General features: G+C 37.3%; 1 protein-coding gene across 1 annotated transcript in view; it reads right to left on the bottom strand.

The window, feature by feature from the left end:
* The window catches only part of ERCC6 (ERCC excision repair 6, chromatin remodeling factor), a 49,768-nt gene that overhangs the window by 12,015 nt on the left and 15,995 nt on the right, over positions 1–21,758 (bottom strand). Inside the window, exons 5-11 of the mRNA XM_082486531.1 lie at positions 20,182–20,307; positions 16,230–16,388; positions 11,375–11,510; positions 3,721–3,891; positions 3,092–3,268; positions 1,671–1,787; positions 165–260 (exon numbers count right to left, since the gene is read on the bottom strand). Coding sequence (XP_082342657.1) covers positions 165–260; positions 1,671–1,787; positions 3,092–3,268; positions 3,721–3,891; positions 11,375–11,510; positions 16,230–16,388; positions 20,182–20,307 — 982 coding nt within the window. The remainder of the gene's footprint in view (positions 1–164; positions 261–1,670; positions 1,788–3,091; positions 3,269–3,720; positions 3,892–11,374; positions 11,511–16,229; positions 16,389–20,181; positions 20,308–21,758) is intronic.

The following is a 21,758-nucleotide window of genomic DNA, read 5'->3' as shown; positions in this document are numbered from 1 at the left end:
AACATTTCTAAGAAAAAAAAAAAAAGCAGACATCCACAAAAGCAGAACTGAGATCAGTGTGTTTGCTTCCCTTTCTGCTCAGAATGCAGCTAGAACAACGTGAAGGTCAGTCCATGACTTCATTCATCAAACCCTACCTGCCATTAACCTTAATTAATGCCAACCTGCATGTCTCCATTGAGAATCTGGTAAACTTCTTTAGAGTCGATGAAATTTTGATAGACTTGACGCTGCTCGTCTGTCAAACGGCAAAAGAGGACCTACCAAAACAAACAAACAAACTGCTCAAGCCCAACCTGTAAACACCAAATAGAGTAAATTTTAAAGTTTAATGATGTGCTACAATGAAGCTTCACAGATACTACAGAAATCATTAGAAATAAAAGAAATAATTTTTTTTTAGAGAATGAACATAATCATTAAGGTGAGTTTCATAAGTTTTTCTGTGCCCATTCCCAGCTGTTATGTTTTCCCCTCAAACTGCTTTAGTTTTCAAAGTGCTGCCATTTTCCAGTTTTAATGAGGTAACTGTGCAACGTTAGCATTCTCTCAAAGCTATGTTTATAGGAAACGCTTTCCATTGTGTGTCTGTTATGTCCCTTACAACTTGCAAATTCTTAGTACCTCATGGGAAAACTAGGTTAGCACATGTAATCTGTTCTGTCATTAGCCTTTGAGTGTGAGCATATAATGATTTTTCAGATGGTCTCATGGGCTGAAACGGAACAAAATCACTTCCTCACATCCTGTAAGGCACCCAACATTATGCTGTAAGTCAAACTTATGTAGTGCCCTGTGACTGATAGGAACAAAAATCAAATTTGTTTAATCGGTTTATGACTGCATTCCTTGGAGTAAATAGCCCAGACTCTTTAAAGTATATAGAAATTAAAAATTTGATTAAAAAAAGATCATTAGACTGCACAGCAGAAATCGAGTACGGCCTACTCATGGGTTATATACCTTTCAGCACTGTCTTACAAAGACTCGCATGTCTACTCCTCTTTTAGAGGGAGGAGACAGGAAGGAAAAGAGTGAGCAGAGGACAAGAAAGCCTGAAGCACTGAAACCGGAGTGGCAGAAGAATCTAATAATTACTAGAAGTGAGTATTTGTAAGAATCTGAATTGCTTAAATAATCCTTTCAACCTCCTCTACTTTCCTAAAAAATATCCCACCTCTTTGTCGAGCAAACAAGTTTTAAATCAAAAGGCTAGTCTTTTAGAAATTTACTAGAATGCACCGGCTCAGCTACCTTGCAATAGGAACAACTGCCATCAAGTATTTCTCTACTATTTGCTACCCAAATTAACCTTTTTACAGCAGAAAACAATGCTGAAGTGCCCAAGAGATGCGCCACAGGACACGCTCCACAGACAACTCATTTGTATGCACCTGTGATCTACGAGGACAGTATTAAACAGACCTGACTACACTTCTTATATCCCTTGTTTTTCAGATGAACGGACTTGTATAGACCTTGCAAGACTACAACCATTTCATATTCAGAAAACAGGTGAAAAGAATAAGCAACTTGAAAGCTTTATCTATCTTATCTTCAGTTAAAACAGTATTTCGTCCGCTACTAGCAGAAATTATTTCCAAATATCCACGAAAGACTGGATTTTGGGGAGGAAGAGGGCTCAGATATAACAGTAAAGGTAAGCAAACCTGTTCATTTTTATCGGGAAGTGAAAGGCTCATTTTTACATCAGCCTTCATCCTTCGCAGCAAGTAGGGGTTTATGGTGTCCCGTAACACACAGGCACATTTGTATGCAGTTTTTACCTGAAAAAGAAGAAAAAGCAAAAATTCTATTTTGATTCTCGGTATTAATTTTATCAACAAGCAAATTTCTGTAATTAGTAGTAGAAAAGTCCTTGTGAGAAAATGGGATGGTTTATGATTTACGTGGACTTATTCAACACAACATGAATTGCAACAATAACATTGAATAAATAGGTCTTCTTGGATACCACTAATTTATCTTTCCTAATTTAGTGCAATTTGAGAGAGAACAGAAACGAGAGATTCTTTTAGAAAACAATCTACACAGTAAGCATAAACTTGCACAAAAGAAAAACCCTCATGAAAAACTGCTAATGCATATACTGCAGATCAAAAAAGAACCCTGCAGCAATAGTGGTTACTAGACAATAAGTGAAGATTAGTGCCCGCTTGAGACTATTAAAAAAAAAAAAAAAAAATCGGTACAAGAAAATCCCCATGATCACAGAAACTAAAGGTCACTCTGGCCTTAAATGGAGCATATGGTTCTATAATGGGTAATGGATGTGTGAGATGGGTATTAACTGTACATAATGGCTAAAAATACCTTCATTTCTCTTAAAGCAAAACAAAGAATAGAATAAATTATTGATATGTAAAAAACAAGTTGGCTGTCCAATTTAGTAAATTACCAAGCTTTAGACAAGGCAAGCACTTAAACTAAAAAAGAAAATAAAACTTCAGAAATGTGTGTAAAACATTGGAAACAATATTTAAAAGGAAACAAGTTTATTAGCATTTATATGAAACAGTCTGCAGATTATTATGCAGACAATTTATCTATCAGCTAATTTGAAAAATGAAAGAAGTCGTAAATACTGAGAAACACAACTACAAAGATTAAGACTTACTCAAAATGATACTCCAAATATTTTTTCCCTTAGAAATTAAACAGTTTATCTACTTTCAGACTTCCAATACCTATTTTAGCTTTTTTAAATGAAAATAATTTTCAGTTTGGATTTCAAGATTCCTCTATTGCATAAGTTGCCAAAGCTTGATATTAAACAGGAAAATTCTATTTAAATACATCAAAATATGACATCAGTCACCTTCCACCCCAACTTGCTTATTTTTACTTTATATCAAATACTTCTAATGACAAGAAGAACTTGTGTATAAATTATACGCCCATATAGACAAAATGATCTCATAGTTCTTTCCACACACGCAGCAGTAAAACACACATGCAACTCTCTTTTGGGTTAGTGTCTAGAACATACGGCATAAAGTACATTTAAAAGTCAATTTTGAAACTACATAACAGTTTTCTTCAAGCAAAGAGATATTTTTGATGCATTTACCTGCACAGGAGAGGCATTGGAATACCCTCCCATGGTTATTGGGACAGAAAATTGCTCCATGAACACAGGCAGTGTTCCCAATTTCCCTGGGAATACAAAGTCAAAGAGGGACCAGAGCTCCTTTAGGTTATTTTGCATAGGGGAGCCAGACAGGATGATTCGATGGGGTGTGCGGAACTATTAATAAAAAACACAAAACCAAAAGAAAGTTATTCTCATGGTTCATGGTGTAACCCGCCTCAGACGATATTCAATTTCACCATCAGTGAATTCTCATTTTAAACTATGTGGCCTCATATTCCTGAAATAAACAGCTTTCTGCATATATCGTCCATAAATTGTCAGCAGAAAATGACCACCAGCAATCTGAGATTTATCCCTAATGGTAAACTACTACACAATTTAACATTTCTGATTTTTTTCTCTACCATACTTCTGTAAATTTACCGATGTAAACTCATTAAAAACATTAAGTAAATTAAATAGTCCAGTATAGACCATTGTGACTTATGCTTTTATTCTTTATTAATATTCAAATGTGTATTGTTATCATAAAGCAATATAGGCTATTATATTTGGAACCTCCCACCCAGCACTTAAAAATTTTTCATCTGTTTTTGATAAAGTACCTGCTTGCACGCAAGTGTGACTGCAGCATTTGGATTTCGGATTTTGTGACCCTCATCCAGAATCACATAATGCCAGTCATAGCTGTGGATGATATCCTGCATCAGTCGAATGTATGAATAAGATGTAATTAAAATTCCATGGCATGAAGCAATTTCACGAATTAGTTTCACCTAAAAGCAAAAGGTGCAGGTTGTCAGTAACAGTGAGACAGAAAACTCGGACCTACTAAACTACAGGTTTGCTGTGCACCCTGCATACAAAAAGTTTTGAAAAAGCAGATATATCATTTACTTTGCAAAGAAAATAAGCATGGGCAAGACTTTGATAATACAATTCTTAGCTCCTCTGTAAAAGAATGAAGCACTTGAATACTGTGGTGTAACAGATCAGAATTTGATCCGAAATCTGGTCAGTGGGGTTGTTTTTTGGTGGTGGGGTTTTTTTGGCAATGTCTGAAATACAAACATTAAATTTGATTAAATTAACTGGCTTCTTTAAGTTCTCCTATAGTCACCTCCCAAACCCTGCTTTGTGTACTGCCTGCAAGATCTAGAATGTTAGAGGAAAACTAAACAAGTGAAAAACCAATAAACAATCACAAAAATCTATTTGGTTAATCCTAAACTCTGTCCAATCTTTCTCATTAACAGGATTAATATATTTGTTAGGAATGTTCAAATTTTGTGCTTCTCTTGTAAGTTATAGCTGTAAATTAGGTAGGGTAGAGACAGTCTACATCACCTTCCACAGCATTCACAGTATTCAAGACTCATCTTTTTTGCATTTATCCTCCACATATAAATCTCAAAGACTTAAACAGAAGATGATGGGCTGGGAGGTGATTCTGGATGAGACAATCATACCCAATGTAAAAGAAAAAAAAGAGTAGAACCACCACAGAATTTGCTAAAGGAAAGACAAAACCCTTATTACTAGAAGTGTCTTTAAGAAAAAACAAAACAAAACCACAAAAACGAAAGGGAAAAATCCATCTCAAAGACGCAGATGGTGTTAAAAGCCCATGAGTTCTTATTGTAAAATTTCTTGCTCAGACATACCCCAAGATTCAAAAAGCAATTCTACATTTAACTGTTCAAGAATTTCTACTTTCTGATTATCATCTCCTGATAAAACCATGACACATTATTTAATGTTGACATCATGATTCTCAAGAGAATACGCAACCTTTAGAACACTTTGTATTATGGACAGAGTTGGATTTCTAGGCAGGCGAGGACACCCAAAGCTTAATTCTAGCTGGTACATTGCCTATAGCCTGCAACCATGTCCTGTAGTCTCAGCAACGGGCTATCATAGAATATTGTAGACATCTCTACCCAAACACTTAAGACAAATCATCTCGGGCGATTTCAAATTAAAAGCTTGTAAAATATGTAACCTCTCCTAGTTTTTGCAATTAATAGGGTATGTCTGCAATTAGCCTGACTTACAGAATGCTACACTGTTGTCATTAAAAGATGTTTTGTGAAAGTGCTGCTGTTATTATGGAGGCTCAAGAGACCAATCCCTCCTAGAGGGCAAACAGTGGACTAGTAGAAAACAACAGCCATAAATCACGTTGTCAGGTAGCAGAGAGAACAGAAGTGAAACACAGGCACATGAAGGCCATTCCCTGTAAACACACCACAGCAGAATCCTAGTCAGGATTTACTGAACCTGTAATTAATTAAAGTTTCCTTCAAGCTAAATTTTTAATAAACAAGGATTTGTGCTGACAACGAAGAAATACAACACCACAATTTTATCAACTCTCACCACAACATTTATTAACTCTCATTTTACTGCACTGGGTACTTTCTCAGAGGTTGCCTTCGCTTTAGTTGCAGCTTTTGAAATAATTTTAAATGTTTTAAAATATGGTAACAGCTTTAATATTGGATACACAATGTTTTGAGACTGTGGCATTTCAGAATTGATGCTATTTTATCATGTACTCTTTAATTCACAATTCCTGTTTGGTCAGATTCAGGCATGTTTTATTTTTTTTCTCCCCCTCAGGAAAAACACTTCAATTAAATATTGCAACTGACATCATCTACCCGGACTGTGCAAAGCATTTGACGCTGTCCCGCACGATGTCCTTGTCTCTGAATTGGAGACATGGATTTGACAGATGGACCACACGGTGGATAAGGAACTGGCTGGATGGCAATTCAAAAAGTTGCAGTCAACGGCTCAATGTCCAAGTGGAAACCAGTGATGAGTGGTGTTCCTCAGGGTTCGGTATTGGGACCAGTGCTGTTGAACACCTTTGTCGTCGACCTGGACAGTAGGATTAAGTGCACCCTCAGCAAGTTTGCTGACCACACCAAGCTGTGTGGTGCAGTTGACACGCTGGAAGGAAGGGATGCCATCCAGAGGGACCTGGACAGGCTGAAGAGGTGGGCCTGTGCAAACCTCATGAAGTTCAACATGGCCAAGTGAAAGTTCTGCATGTGGGTCACGGCAATCCCAAGCACAAATACAGGCTGGGTAGAGAATGGATTGAGAAGGACTTGGCGTTGTTGATTGACGAGAAGCTTTACATGAGCGTGCTTGCAGCCCAGAAAGCCAATCGCATGCTGGACTGCATCAAAAGAAGTGTGGGCAGCAGGTCGAGGGAGGTCATTGTGCCCCTCTACTCTGCTCTGGTGAGACCCCACCTGGAGTACTGCGTCCAGCTCTGGAGCCCCCAACATAAGAAGGACATGGATCTGTCCACGGGCAAGTCCAGAGGAAGGCCACAAAGATGATCAGAGGGCTGGAGCACTTCTCGTATGAAGACAGGCTGAGAGAGTTGGGGTTGTTCAGCCTGGAGAAGAGAAAGCTCTGGGGAGACCCTATAGAAGCCTTCCAGTACCTAAAGGGGGCCTACAGGAAAGATGGGGAAGGACTCTTTATCAGGGACCGTAGTGATAGGACGAGGGTTAACAGTTTTAAATTGAAAGAGGGTAGATTTAGATTAGATATTATGAAGAAATTCTTTACTCTGAGGGTGGTGAGACACTGGAACAGGTTGCCCAGTAGTTGTGGATGCCCCATCACTGGAAGTGTTTAAGGCCAGGTTGGATGGGGCTTTGATCAACCTGGTCTAGTGGGAGGTGTCCCTGCCCACAGCAGGGGGGTTGGAACTACATGATCTTTATGGCCCCTTCCAACCCAAACCATTCTATGATGTCAGGGCATGGAATGTTAAACTAAAAAAAAAAAAAAAAAAAAAAAAAATCAGCTTAAGAGAGATAAATCCTAGTGCCAAAAGATTACACAGCAGTTATCCAGCTTTGAAATTCTGAACTCTGGCCTTTAAAAGATGCTAATGAATAGAGGAACACGCGAACAGATAGAGTCATTCTGATCTTGTAGTTCTGTTCAGCACAGTATTTCAGGCCTTCACAATTCAAGGACAGTATTTTCTCCTAAGTTGGGGCGGAAAGTTGATTGTGTTGCCTTGTCTTCACTGGCACACATGCAACATACAAAGACTGGAAGATTTTTGGCACGCACTGTTTCTTAAGGGTAAAATGTTTATGATTTATTCTAAGGACACACCTCTAAGCAAATGTTTTTTTTCCTGTTGGTACCACACTGTAGCTACATGTTTGTTTCTGAAGCTATGAAAACAAGACAATTTTTTTGACTGATGCTTACAGAAATAAGGTTTATCTTTTTTAGCATAAAACAGTCTTTTAAAAAAAACATTCAGACACCTTTAAGGCAAGAGTGAACTTACAGAAATAATATATAGTCACTTACACAAGCACATATCACTTGCAAATCAAAAATGCATTCTTCAGCAGGGCTTATCAGTATCTCGTAACCAACCATTAAGTGCAGAGATCCATAAATTCAACCTATAAAACCTCTTTATTATTTCCATGCCCCCAACAAAACAATCTAAATGGCACCATGAAGAGGCTTCAAAAGAACACATTACGATGCTTAATAATGTAAAAGCTGTAATAAAAAGAGCTAAAGCACTTACTACATATTTAACAAGAACGCTACTTCTTGTGGCACGATACTAAGTTTATCTGAGTTTGGTCCTTAACTCAGAAATAGAGCCTTTGGCTAAAACAAAGGTTTCACATGCAGTCATGCCAGTAACTGTAATCTCTGCAGCTTGTTTTCTTTACATGTAGGCTGTGTACTCTACTGTGAGGGTAGATGGTCTAAAACCTTCAGTGCGCACAGTCATCTTCAAATAGATGGTCCCACAGATGCAAGCATCACTAACTGACAATTGCTTTTGAGGGGCTGCATTGTGTGTCCAGCATTTGACAAGAGCAAGGGAATGTAAAGTTACAGCTTTACAAATGGTATGTGATCACTGCCAGAAAGAATTGTTAAGCTCAGTGATACCTTTTCTAAAGATTAAGAAATTAAAAGTTTAGCCTTGACGTTAAAAAATACAGCCTCCCTCCATATGCGATATGTTAAACCAAGATAGCCAAAGATCATGTTGCCTCTTACATTCTATGGTTTACAAATGCTCATGTGCCATCAGAAGTTTTGAAACAACAGGACAACTCTTTGTACAGAAGGCTTTTTTCCCCCCTACACTTAAAGGGCTGATCTTCTTCTGTTCTTCCTTATCTTCCGTTCTATACCATAAATAAAATGGTATTTATGGTACACTACATTAGATGTACTTCTCCATTTTCTCTCATCCTTGGAGGTCTCAGAGTACTTGACGTGTTTAATTCACTTTAAGCTACATCAGATTTGAGTGTAAACCGTAGTAGGAGGTTAATCGCATAAGACAGCACCACAGGACATATTTAGCAACAAATGCTGTAATTTGTTCAAACCGAAAGCTGACTTCACAGGGGAAAACTCCTACTTAAATCTGGTTCTTCCTACTGCTTCCAACTTAAGCACATTTATCATCATAGAAGAACCAAATGATCTTCTGTGATCACAAATAATAAAAAAGCAAGTTTTACATTTCATCCAAATGCCTTAAACTTGGAAACACATCCAACTTACTATTGTGTCTTCCTTCCACCATCTAAAATACCAACCTGCCTTCCCTTGTGAATAGCTTTCCCTTGCTGCCAAAATTGTCTGCCATTGCGATTTTAGCGAAGGAATGAAGTAGTCTCTCTTTTGAAGCATCACATATGCTAAAAACCTACACAAATACTATAGCAACAGAGATACCTAAGCAGGACATCTCAATGACTCATCTGAAACAGGCTGACCAGATTTGCAGCCAATCTGGTACTCACAATTCAGGCTTTTATTAAATACCATTATTGTGGAAAATCCTGAAGTTGCTTGCAAAGAAAACCAAAATGGACTGGGAATAGAGGATATGCCAAGCTAATGCTCTGTGAGCCTTTCACTTAAGACACTGCTCAGAAGTCCTTCCCTTATGGAACACCTGTCATCGCTTAACTCTCTTGCTCAAAAAAATCTCCTTCACGAGTTTTAAGATTAAGCTTTCTCTGTTCCTTAGAAATTATTTGTTTCTCTTTCACAGGCCTGTACAGAACAAGCTGTAATGCTGTGTTTTACCACGAACAATCTGCTGGCCAGCTACTACAGGATAATACGTTCCTCAAAAGCCATTAAGATCTTCACTGTCTGATGTCTGGTTAATTTGAGAGACAATTATGTTCTTCCACAGGTCCAGACCATTCTAACCTCTGTTAGCCCAGAGGCTGGAGTGACCTTACTCACTCCAAAGCAGTTAATAACGGTCAGTTCCCCAATCCTGTCTCCTTGCAAGTTACCTGTCCAACATAAGACTCCCCTCAAGACTCGTGATAAACCCCGGTACACTAACAGAACAACAGGCGAGTCCTGGAATTGTCAGTTTAATTCCAAACAGGTCTGTGCAACATTGAGATCACAGGTGCACAGCTACTTGGCTTTTGGCCGTGTAAAATTAATTTCTATCAAAGAACGCATTTATGTTCTCATGCAGTCTAACCATGGTTTTCTTACTTATTTCTTACATTTATTTAGGTTTATGCCTTACGCCAGAGCATAAGAGCAGAACACTCCCTGGATCAGTATTATAAAGTTAACATACACAAAAGGAGTCTCCTGTAATGCCACAGGTTATCAGGAGATGGAATTGTCACGAGATCAGATCAGCACTAATATATTCATAGAAAGAACATATACTGAAAAGAAATACTAGGCTGGAGTAAATTACCTGACCTATATCTGATGTAATATATTTTCAGTGTACAAGTTTTATTTATGCTAAAAAATTACTAGCAAACTTTTCTTGCAGGTATAAGGACAACTAGAATGGGAAAGTTTGGTTGTTTTTTTTTTTTTTTTTATAAAAAACCTTTAATCATAAGCTTGCTCTTCTCTGATTAAGAGGCATCTTGGAAAAAAGAGTGCGTGAGGTGAAGACCGCATCAGCAGTGGCACTTGTTTAAAGCATACTGTGGCAGCTCTCAGAAGACGAGGCATTAGGGTGGAATTAGAGAACTGAACCTGTCTAAAGCAATCATATGGTATACAAATTCCTTAGTTTTAAGTTGTTGAGTAAGCATTTGTGGGAGGACAACAGAAAAGTGAAGTCCTGAAAACCTGGCTATTCCTGCAGATGCAAAAATTTGAGCCAGCGTGTCAAGTGCATTAATTAACAAATACCCCAAAATACGCACACATGATTTAATTTAGGAAGACATGTGAGCACGTTATTGAAGTCAACAGACTTTTAGGTCTTGAAAACATACCAAGTTAATTGAACAACAGGAAGCTATTAGCACATTAGAGTGTGCTATTCCTTTTTGGCCATATACTGTAACGGCATCAATTACCTCAGAATACGTTTAATCAAGTGCAATTAAGCACCATATAATTTTAATGTTATTACAAGAAATTCAATAAATATTTAAAGAGAAATTTAAAAATGCTTTGCTGAATCCTGAAAACGCATTTAAGCATCTGAAAGATGAAGCCAAGGAAAAACAAAAATTTAAGTTTTCCTTGTTTTGTTCCTGCAAGGTACCAAGGATCAAAGCTTCAGACGAGTCAGGCTTGTCAACTTAAGGAATGGAAAAAGAACATGCATATTAAAAAACTGGCCAAGAAAATTAAGAGACAGAAAAGCCACTGCCTGAAAAAAAGAAAACCAGCAAAGTAACACTGTCATTAAAGAAAATGAGACTAGATGATAACAACTGACATACTGACCAACTGAAGAGAAATTACCTGTGCAAGAAAAATGTATTAAATATTAGATCAATGACATACTGATGCATGAAAGTGCAAGGAAAGAATTCACCAGTACTAGAAGCACATATCTGGTGTACAAGCAGTCTTAGTCATGAACTTCTAGCATAGACTACAGTACAAGCAAAGCTCAAGCAAGAAGCCTGTTACTATGTTTAATTTTTTCAGGCAATGCTAGTCTATATCATAATATAAATATACTCCGTGTCATCCCCTTTTTGTCCCCCTGCCTAATCTATACAAGACAGAGAACTTTTTCTTCTTTTAAACCAATTCGAGAAAGAGCACAAGCTTGCACAGAAACATTCAAGGATATATTTTTTTGGCTAGCACACAAAAAAAACCCCCCAAACCACCCCCCCCACCCTCCCCCCCCAAAAAAGCAAGGAAAAAAACCCCACAAAACAAAACAAGAGAAGCTTCGGGAATTACAAGATGGATGTCAACCATTACCTTTTTGTCGGTATAAGAACCAGTTTCATGGAGAACGGCAACTCTAAATGGAGGCCACCAAGTGTGGAGTTCCTTTACCCACTGATGCATCACAGTAGCTGGACAAACAATCACTGTTGGACCCAATCCCTGGTACCTAAAATAAAATATTCAAGAAAAAACCCAAAGCCTTTAACATGAAATAAATACATGAAATATTAAGTGGCTCATTAAAGTACACACATATTAAAATGACACACTTTGTAGTTCATGTGGAATATGAGCGCTACGGAAATGAATTGGCAGTTTGTTTTTCTGGAAGTCTGTTTTTTAAAGGAAGATGAAAGGGGTACCGCTATAAGAACCTATCCACTGAACAGTTAATGGATGCATCTATCAAGATAAACACAGAAATTGAAAAGCTTCAAACAATAAGGTGTAAGGGAACTTCCTCCTGTGGTAATATAAATCAGGTTTGGGTGACTGCTGTTTCTATAAGAGAAAAGAAATCATTAACAAACAACTATTTTATTACTTCTATTAAAAAGAATGTGTAGCTAGAGTCTCACAAATGGACTTACACCCGGGTGTTCTGCGCTTCATGTTGGTAATACACTGTACTGTTATCACCATAATTTACAGATAAGACAAGGACTCTAAAGCAGCAGAATATGTCATCTATGGAAGTTGAGGTCTGAGCCGGGCTTAAACTGTCTCGTAACTTTCTTATTCATAATCATATGATTGTTTCTGAGAATTACTGAGGATGTTTGAAACAAAGTCTTTCTGTATAACAAGTTCAGGGCTACTCTTAAGGTTAAGAAAAGTCTCTTGCACAGCAGCCAAACAAGAAATATTACCATCACAAACAAATACCAACAATCATATAGGAAACATACTAAGTAGTGGTTACTAGCAGTTATTTTTCAAATACATTTGCTCTTTAAAAAACAGAACAAAATGACTTTGCAAACAAAGGCAATGGCTACCATTATCACATACTGATCTGTGTCTGGCCGACTATGTACTATTCAAGCGGCAAAAAATAAAGGATTCAAAAGATCACAGTACACATTCAAGATCACATATGTATAGCAATAAAGAAGGATTTGTCAGACCCCAGGAGTACCCTGCTTTAAAAAAAACAACCACCTGTTAATGCCTTCAGAAACTGCTGACAATAAGAAATAATATTCCTTATTAAAAGCTTATACATATGCAGAATGACAATATGGATATTGCTTATCTCCTTCATTACGGAAAAAAAAATAGTATATAACAATCTTACATAGTTTAATTAAAAAACTTCCAGGAACCCAAGAGGAAGTTAGAAGTTGGAGATGCAAAAAATAGCTTAAACTATACTACGAATCCAAGTAACCACTGCTACTGCTCTTAAAAATATCTACACAAAAAAAAGCCAACTGCTCTTAAGAATATCTATAGCAAAAGTGTCAACTTTCCCACAACACCTTAGTTTCTCATTCTTCATGAGTAGTAACAAGTTACCTCTGTTTGATACAGACCAGGGGAATAAACAAGCTCAAATGCTGGGTTTATCCAGGGTTCTCCCTCCCCACCCCCCAGATTACACAGAGTTCACGCTTACTTTGATCCACTTTCAGAAAATCCACTCCCCCTCCATTCCATTGCGTGAAACCTCTTCTGTGTCTAGTCTGGCCCTAACCACTTTCCGCTAGCCAGCATTTTATTCTTCTCTTGAGAGCTTTTATTTATTTATATAGAAGAGTCATCTAACTTCTTCCAGTCTGTGCTGTTTCACAAAACTAAACAAACCACACACTTCTACTTGCTACACTTGGGAGGCATCCATCCTTCATTCTCCTCATCACTGCAACAGATTTGCTCTGTGCCCATCCAAGATACGTGTGTTTTCCTTGAACAAAGGTGACACTAATAACATTCCAAACCAAAGTCCTACCAGTGCCTTGTACCAAGATACTAATATTGCCTCATTCCTACCCCAAATATATTGTCATAATATAATCTGTCCCTTTTTCACAGTTGCTTTGTACTAATACCTTATGGCCGATATCACATATCATCAATATACCCAAATCTCTTTCTTCTTCGGTTGCTTCTGGTTTATAAAACCCAAATTCACAGCAAGTATCCTTTATTAGTTCTTATTTAATTGGGTGTGATTAGAATTGCAAATAAGATCTATTCCTGCAACTTACTACCAAGAAAAAGGAAGCTGTAGTCATACTATATTTATAATGTTTAAGCACTCAAAAAATTAACAGTGGAAAACATGTTGCATTATAACCAACTCTATTGCCACGTGCTGGAAAAATCGTGCCTTCAAAATTAAGCTGAAATGACAACTAAATCCTAGTGAAAATAAAAGAACAGGGCAGCAAAAGCAATACAAATTTTCTGGGGCAATGGATTTTTATTTATGTAATCACCATGGAAATTAATCTCTCTGCCACTCATAGTAGAGATTGAGACTTAATGTTTAATGTGTATGATTACATCTCAGTATCCTGAAAAGCACAGATGAGTAAATAATGAGTGCATAAACTTTATGGCAGAGTTTCTCATCTGATCTCTCAAATAAATGAAGCAAAGTCTGTAGTGAAAGGCAACATCATTGTTAAATAAAATAATGTATATGAAAGATGCAAACTTGCGGATCCCTAAACCCTTCAACAAGTTTCACCGACAGATTTCAACCTAGACACAGGTTAGAGATGGGTTACTTGAAGTTCGCTGCTGCTTTTGTTTTTTTCTTGTGAAGGGACCATTAGCCTGAAAGCTGTTGCTTGTTCCAACTACCTCAGTTTGTTTAATAGACCTTTCCCCCTCTATGAGTCTTGCTTCCCTTTCATCCTTACACCACCATAGCTGCAACACTTCTACGTGACATTTGGCTCTCCCCAGCTGTACGGCTCAATAACTGCTAGAAGTGAGACAACATTTTAATTTTTGTAATAGTTATACTCCATGTAACAAGTAGTTCCTTCCTTCAGCTAGTCTTCAGGCTCCTTCAAAATCAGAAAAACACTAAAATCAGAAGCTGTTTACAACAGGAAATTTCTACTCACCTTATTTGGCAGAATACTTTTGCCGAAAATTTCACTGATAGAAAGTAAAGCTGAGTATTTTGAATATCAACAAAAGCCACCCTATTGTCTTAATACTCAAGTGCCTCCAAATACGACCATGACCAGGAATGACAGTGTTATCTCCATTTTACAGAAGTCCAGTTAGGCTGGGAAAGCCCCCAGTGCCGGTCATACAGCACCACGCTGGCTTCACCTACGTGTCAAGGTAATGAGATATGAGCTAGGCTGGAAGACATTTAAACATGCTGACAACACAACTCCGGCCACTCTTAATGCCTGCTCCTCAGCCAGACTGACCAGAAGGCCTTCTGCTTACCAGACTACATGGCTTTGAGATGGAAGCTAGCTAGCCGGCTACTGCCTTTCTAGTTCAGAGTGCAGATGGGGAAAATACTGACTATGCAAAGATCAAGTTGTTTAGACCCTCTGTCTTACAGCGCACACCCAAAATCAGAGTAAGTTTCATTAAAAAATTAAACCTTGTTTCTTCCCATGGAATTACTATCATGATAGACTTAATGACATACACCAGCCGAAAAATGAAACCGAACACATCATCTTACATGCAGAAAGAAAACTGCAACTTAGGTGTGCCATTATATTTTGGCCTTTTCAAAGTTTTATTGTAGTTCCACGGTAGTATCTTAGGTCTTAAGCTGTAACTGTGTAACAATGTCAAGAGATGTTCCTGAAGGATTTGCATCAACTCAGTGGTCTTCCAACTGGGGCAGGGAATATACCTACACAAAATAACCAGTACAGTAGCATCCTTAAATCAGGCAGCCATATCAACGTAAATCAACTGGCTAGAGTGATGGAGAACATGGATTTTTTTATATAAAGGCTACAGTAGGAAGCAACTGGAGACAAGACAGTAATATTTTCTCTTGAAAGCATTATTTTATAATTCAAATACATGCTGAACATAATTTAAATATATCTCTAAAGTTATTTATTTTTGTTTAGTATAGTACTACGATATTTGCTTAATCACATGTAGTAATTTACAACAGGTAACCAGGCCAGCAGAACTAGAAAAATCAAGTATTATTCACGCGTGCATTTGTAAATCCAAGGACACCAACAAGTATCTTTTCCGGTAATTTCACCCATGAGGAAGGAATTTGAAAGCATTGTTCAGTAACAAAAAGCGTAAAAGATCTTGTAAGAAAGGCCAGTCACCCTAACATAGTTTTGAAAAGCAGCAACAACAACAAAAAAAATACAGAGAAATTTCCATCTGCTATAAGTTACTGGTTTTACTATTACTACTATTTTTTTGGCACGGATAATTCCCTGCCGATCAGAAACTCTAACTTTCATTGCAAATCAGCTTGCTACTTCCTGTAAAGCATTTACCTGGTGGCTTGCCAGAACAAATATTTTAATGTAAAATTTAATAAATGGAACTAAAGGTATTACATCTAATTTAAAATTCCATATTGTGTAAACTATTGATATTAATGTAATTGAGTTTGTAAACAATCCATTTGTGGAAGCTAACCTTAGACACCGTATTGACCCAAAATATCTAGCGTGGCTCATCTGCAAAATGAAGCATCAATGCCTGGAATTCATTAAAAGTGTTACATGTTTAATTTTTCCTGCCCTACAGCTCCATTGTCTCGTAAAATTTTTCCTTTGATGTCCCCCACTAAAAGAATTAAAGGAATATTGTAATTGAAATGTCATTAATAATTCACAGGACCCTCCTCCACCAGCAATACATCTGATGAAATATTAATTGAGCTCCACAGACTGACAGTCTGCAGAGGAGCACTTGCCTGTAATTTGAACCACGAGTCCTGATCTTGCTGTAGCTCAGACCTGCCAAGAAGGCAATTATCTGGATGGTCTTGCCCAATCCCATCTCATCTCCCAGAATTCCTCCTGCCTGCTGGCAGTGCAATTCCCAGAGCCACCTAACACCTGTCTGCTGGTACCTAAAACAAGGAAAAGAAGATGGCAAATGTTTGATAATACAGATCATAACAGAAAGTACTCATGAATTAATCATTTGGCAAGGTTCTTATACTAGTTACAGTAACGTGCTGGATGTGTGTTTTACATGAGTGCTGTATTTACTTGGTCATACATTTTTGATGCACTCAGACATTACATGTGACTTCCATTCTTTATGCAACACTAAAACATTTCTAATTAAACTGATAGTCATGGTAATTAGAGGGTATTTTATTTCATGCGTATTTTAAGTGTTAAAAGCAACTTGGAAAGCTACTCTAACAAAGCATTACCTTTTCAGAAAAGACGACACGTAAGGGTAGAGTAAATTATACTATTTGGAACATATACCTTGAAGCTGAAAGAAAAGCCTGATTTGTAAGGGGTACAGACTTTATACTCCACTGTGCAAACTGAGCACATCTGCCAAAGCATGCTTTCTTTTTGCATAAATTCATTTAATAACATTTAGTCTCTTCCAATGAAGAAAAAAAAAAGCCAGAAAGGCAAAATGTTTTGGAAGGCAAAACAATAGAAACTATTCCAGTGAATGGGATGCCGCAGAGCATTATTACGTGAGAGTATCAGGGCAATTTCTACGCCCAGCCATTCACTGGGAATTGTGTAAGCAACAATGCAAAATACATTCCAGTTAAAAACAAGTAGACTAGAAAGCAAGATTTACAATGGGAAGCTAAAGAGGTGGAGATAAGATGCTGCACTGAGAATCACTTTAGGACATGCTTTTTTATCATGATATGAAATAGTGAGACCAGTAGGAATAACACACCACGTGCATAGGCTAAATTGAAAACAGAACAGAAAGAAATGAAGAAACAGTATATTTAAGTTACAATTAAAAAAAAAAATAAATACATGTTTCAGCACTTCTGTGTCTGGTAACTTAAGAGAAAGAACAAGGTTGCTGATATAATTTTCCTGATGGCATGCATTCTTGAAGTGCAGAGCATAGCAAAGAACAAAATAAAATAACAATAATAAAAAAGTAAAATAGGGATTGTTCATTTTAGGGCATTGTCTTGCGTGCATTTCAAATTCCTGTTCCATTCTTTGAACAAATAATATTCAGGACTACTGGCAGCTAATGACAGTAGTGTCTACAAAGTACTATTAAAAATCAATTTATGATGAGTTCTGTATGGATTTAAAGAATGCTAAACGGAGACAAACAAGTAGCTTGAGTAGTTAGAAAAAGATGATCAAAGAACACATTTAATGGTTCAGACACCATACTATCTACTGGTGTCTCAAATGCAATATACCAAGAAGGCCTTAAAAAACCCCTTTTATTAGAAATTAATTCACCTTAATAATGCAGCAATCTAAAAGCAACTATGAAATGGCTTGCAGGATTAGCTATAATTGGGTTAAGATGCTACCATTACATTTTATGAAGACAAAACATTTTCTGAAGGAAATATTCAAGAATTGGAGAGAACCCTAATTCCATTCAGAAGCGGCCCCCCCAGACTAATGTTCAGCATGTCTCTGCAGAAAACAACCATTCAAGAACTTCCTGATATTATTCTGTATTATTTCTCAGGATTACATCCAGTGCTTAAAAGCTAGCTGCATTTACAAGCATCTTTCTCCCTCTCCCCCCTTCTCCTGAGAAAGTTTCACAGTAGAGAAGTTTGTGAAAAATTCTGCTCCAAGATTATCTAAAAATGGAAAAGATGCAGGTACTTTCTTTGTATCATCATATAAACATGCAATTGTTGCAACTATGCAAAAATTAAAGTACACCCCCCCCTAATTTTTTATGGTCGCATGGAGACATAAGCAATTCTGCTAACCCTATGCTTTCATTGCAGCCATTTTTATTTTTTTTACTCCAAAACTACTGTAGAAGTGAAATAAAAATGTTGCCTGGTCTTCCAAAATATTGTGTTTGAACTGTATTTCACATGAGCAATCACGCTGTGATGCATTCCTCCAAATTCACCACAGTAGCTACCAGAGATTAGCTGCATTGTTGCAGGGACAAAATTGCATTTCCAACCTATCAGGGAAATCACACGCTGAAAGCAAATCATGAAGAAACCTGGTTTCTTGTTTATGCAGACAGCATTCTCTCAGGCTAAGTGCAGGCAGTAGAAAGCAATGTTTGCGAGTCAGTTTTGCTCATTATGTTTGGTTTGTTTCCACAGCAGCACCAATGGTATTCTTGCTAAATGTTCCTCAAAGCAGACAAGTATATAGGGAAGAAACAGATTGTCCCCTTTAACGGGCTTACCAGAGAAAGGTAATCCTAGCGTGAGCCAACTTTTTCGAAATTCAATTCAACTATGCAGCAAAATCACTTACAGTATACAGCTATACACCTCCTTGGGTCAATACACTCCCATGTTTTGTACTAAACTTGCTCAGAACTCACAGTTTAATGCCTATCGACTATGGGCCTTCCCACACTGGAGATTTCAGCATTTAAGTTACAAGTCAGACAAATCATTCAACTCAATTGATCCTTCTAACCACTTAGGAAGTTTTGCCAACTGACTCATGCTTGCAGGGATACCCTTCATTAGCGAGGCTGATATCTCTAAGATTAATTTTTAGTTGTCTGCTTTATTTCAATTCCCTTTGGGTTGCTCAGACCACACATCCGTTCTCAGGATGATTACTTCTGCAGTACCTTTGCATAAACAACTGGAGACCACATATTGGCTGTGTATGGTCCTGGCAACCGAGTCATTAATTCAACTCCATTTCAGAGCTAGTGCTTTCCTTCCGAAGTAACTGCAGGACAACAGTAATAATTTCTTTGAGGTTAAGACTAAGTGGTCCTGTTGGAAGGGATACCACGCCTGCCCGTTATAAACCAGGGCCTTCTACTCCACTAATTATAAGATTTTAGAGAGTTCGCTTTTGAAAGAGAATATTCCCCCCCCCCGCTGTGTGAAATGTTGCCAACAAAAACGAATTCAAGCCTATTATGCATAAAAGTTAAGGGAGAGATTACGGATGAAGTTAACTTGTCAGCTGCTAGCTTATTTGGGCTGCCTTTTGTAAATAGCTTTTTTAAATGAACTTGAAAGTATTGAGACCATGGGTACCAGAGTCTCAAAAAACTGAAACAGAAAGCAGTCATGTCCAGATCTGTAATCCAGCATTAAATGACTAAAGAATGAGTTGTAGAGCGTTTTCCATCTACTGAGGGAATTAAGAATACACTCTCCATATTTTAAAATTTTACTGGCCAAAACGTTCAAGCATATTTTATAATATGAATTATAAATAGTTGAGTACATATTGAGTAGTTATTTAAAGAAAAAGCTGTCTATATTTTTTGCTAGCAGAAAATTGGCAAGTTGTGATAAGTGAAAACAAGAAATGTAGGTGTTTCTGTGATTCGGTGGAGTGAGTGAAATTTTCTGCCAGCAACACAACCACTCCACACTTGAATTAAAAGAAAGCACTTATCAATAAAAGAAAGCATTTATAAGAATAGACAAGGAGGCTTCTCAATTTTTAGTTTAGCTAATACACATTCACAATATTCACATCAGCCAGTTATCATCTGTATTTCCATGGAACTATGTTTCGTACTTGTAATACATTAGTTTCTTTGAGGTTTGATCCTGGAGACTTTTTTTTAAAGAAATAACCCTACAGAAACAACTGATGAAGAAGTTGAGGCATAATTCAATGAAGTTACAGCAAAGGGCATCCAGAAATCACTATGACTGCTGCTACTAATATTATTAACAGCATAGAGCAGCATAATATTAAAATAAAGTACACAATACATACTTAAAAAGCTTTTTGAAGAGAAATCCTGGTACTTTGAAACCCTCTTCAAATTCAGTGTCACTTTCTTCAGAAATTTCCTCAGCTGTTTGATGTTCTTTGTCCTTCAAACGTTCTTTTTGCCACCTCCTAGAGCGACACAAGGAGTCAATATTTAATTATCGCATAGAAAAGATAACAATATGAAAACTACACTGAATTTTCCATCAGGTAAAAACCAAACAAAAATGCATTCTCCGATGTCATGATTTAAATAGTAATCCTTTGGTATTAGTACAGCTAATAGTATAATAATAGTATAGCTAATTAGTATAGTAATAGTATAGCTAGCTACAATTTTCTATAGACAGAAATACTAATTCAATGGAACCAACAGTTAACACCATCAAAAAAATCTGGCTACCTTAAATTCCTAAACCTCGTTAAAAACCCTCACAAAAATATCAATAAAGCTGAGGTATTCCAAAGCTATTTTATTAATTTAACCAAATAGTTAAATAACTTCACATCGAGAAATGTGCAGCAGAGTACAATCTTATACAGAGGACTCAGTTGGAAACATCACCATCTTTGGGGTTATGTGCTCTAAATCTATTATGCAGTCGTTATTAAGACAATGAGCTTTTTGAGGTTTTGAAATTACAAAGTGATTTGTGGGCTGCAGCCTAACCTTGTTTGGATTTTAGGCAGGTTAAAGAATTACCTTCTCGTCCCATTGTCCCCTTTTGAAAAAGTACCAAAGGATCTTCAACATCCAAGGAAACTATGAACTTGTGTTTTAGTGACCCCAAAACATCTATCTGTAATAGTAAAGTGTATGCTACTGCTAGCTGGGTATGTCCTAACCAATCAACAGTCCTTCACTGACAATTTGGGTTTTGCTGGAATTCTCCCATGGAAATGCCAGTCACTGCAGGTACGCTGCATGTCGTGTATAAACTGACAAAATCCCTAGAGCAATTGGCAAGCTATAGAACTGATGAAAAACATCCTTATGTTACTGTTCTGGATGCAGTGCAAAAGCAGACAGATTTCAGCTCAGAAAAACGCTGAAGGAGAAGAAGAGCTGATAGCCTAGAAGTATCTGAAATATAAAACAGGAGGACCAAAATTGCTCAGGTCCCGAAGAACTATAAATAGTAGCAATGGGATGAAAAGAAGCAAATGGAAAATTCAGGCCAAAAAAAAGGAAGTTAAGCCACCTAGCACTGAAATCTACTGCATTAAGTGACAAACAGCCTCCTGAGTGAGATGCTGGAAAACTCATCTGTCCAGTCTTTTAAGTCTACATTGAAGAAATCCTGGAGAATGTGCTTTAGAACAGCCCTGCAGGAACTGGATGGAGGGGCAATACGGAATGCAACAGCTTTCCAGTACACCTCCAGTTTCTGAATGACAAACATCACAGGTAAGTGAATCATCTGTTCCCCTCCTGGTAACATTTTACCATTTACCCATTACACAAATGGCTTCTTGTTATCTTAGGTTCCCCCTGTAGCAGCAAAAAGAAAAAAAAAAAAAAATCTCTCAGGAAAATGGATTAACAGAGTTCTAAAAAAAGCCACAAACCCCCTAGCCCC

Source organism: Vanellus vanellus, assembly GCF_965231255.1.
Source record: "Vanellus vanellus genome assembly, chromosome: 7".
Taxonomy (NCBI): Eukaryota; Metazoa; Chordata; class Aves; order Charadriiformes; family Charadriidae; genus Vanellus; species Vanellus vanellus.
The sequence above is the reverse complement of the archived record's forward strand: the minus strand, read 5'-3'. Positions and strand labels throughout refer to the sequence as shown.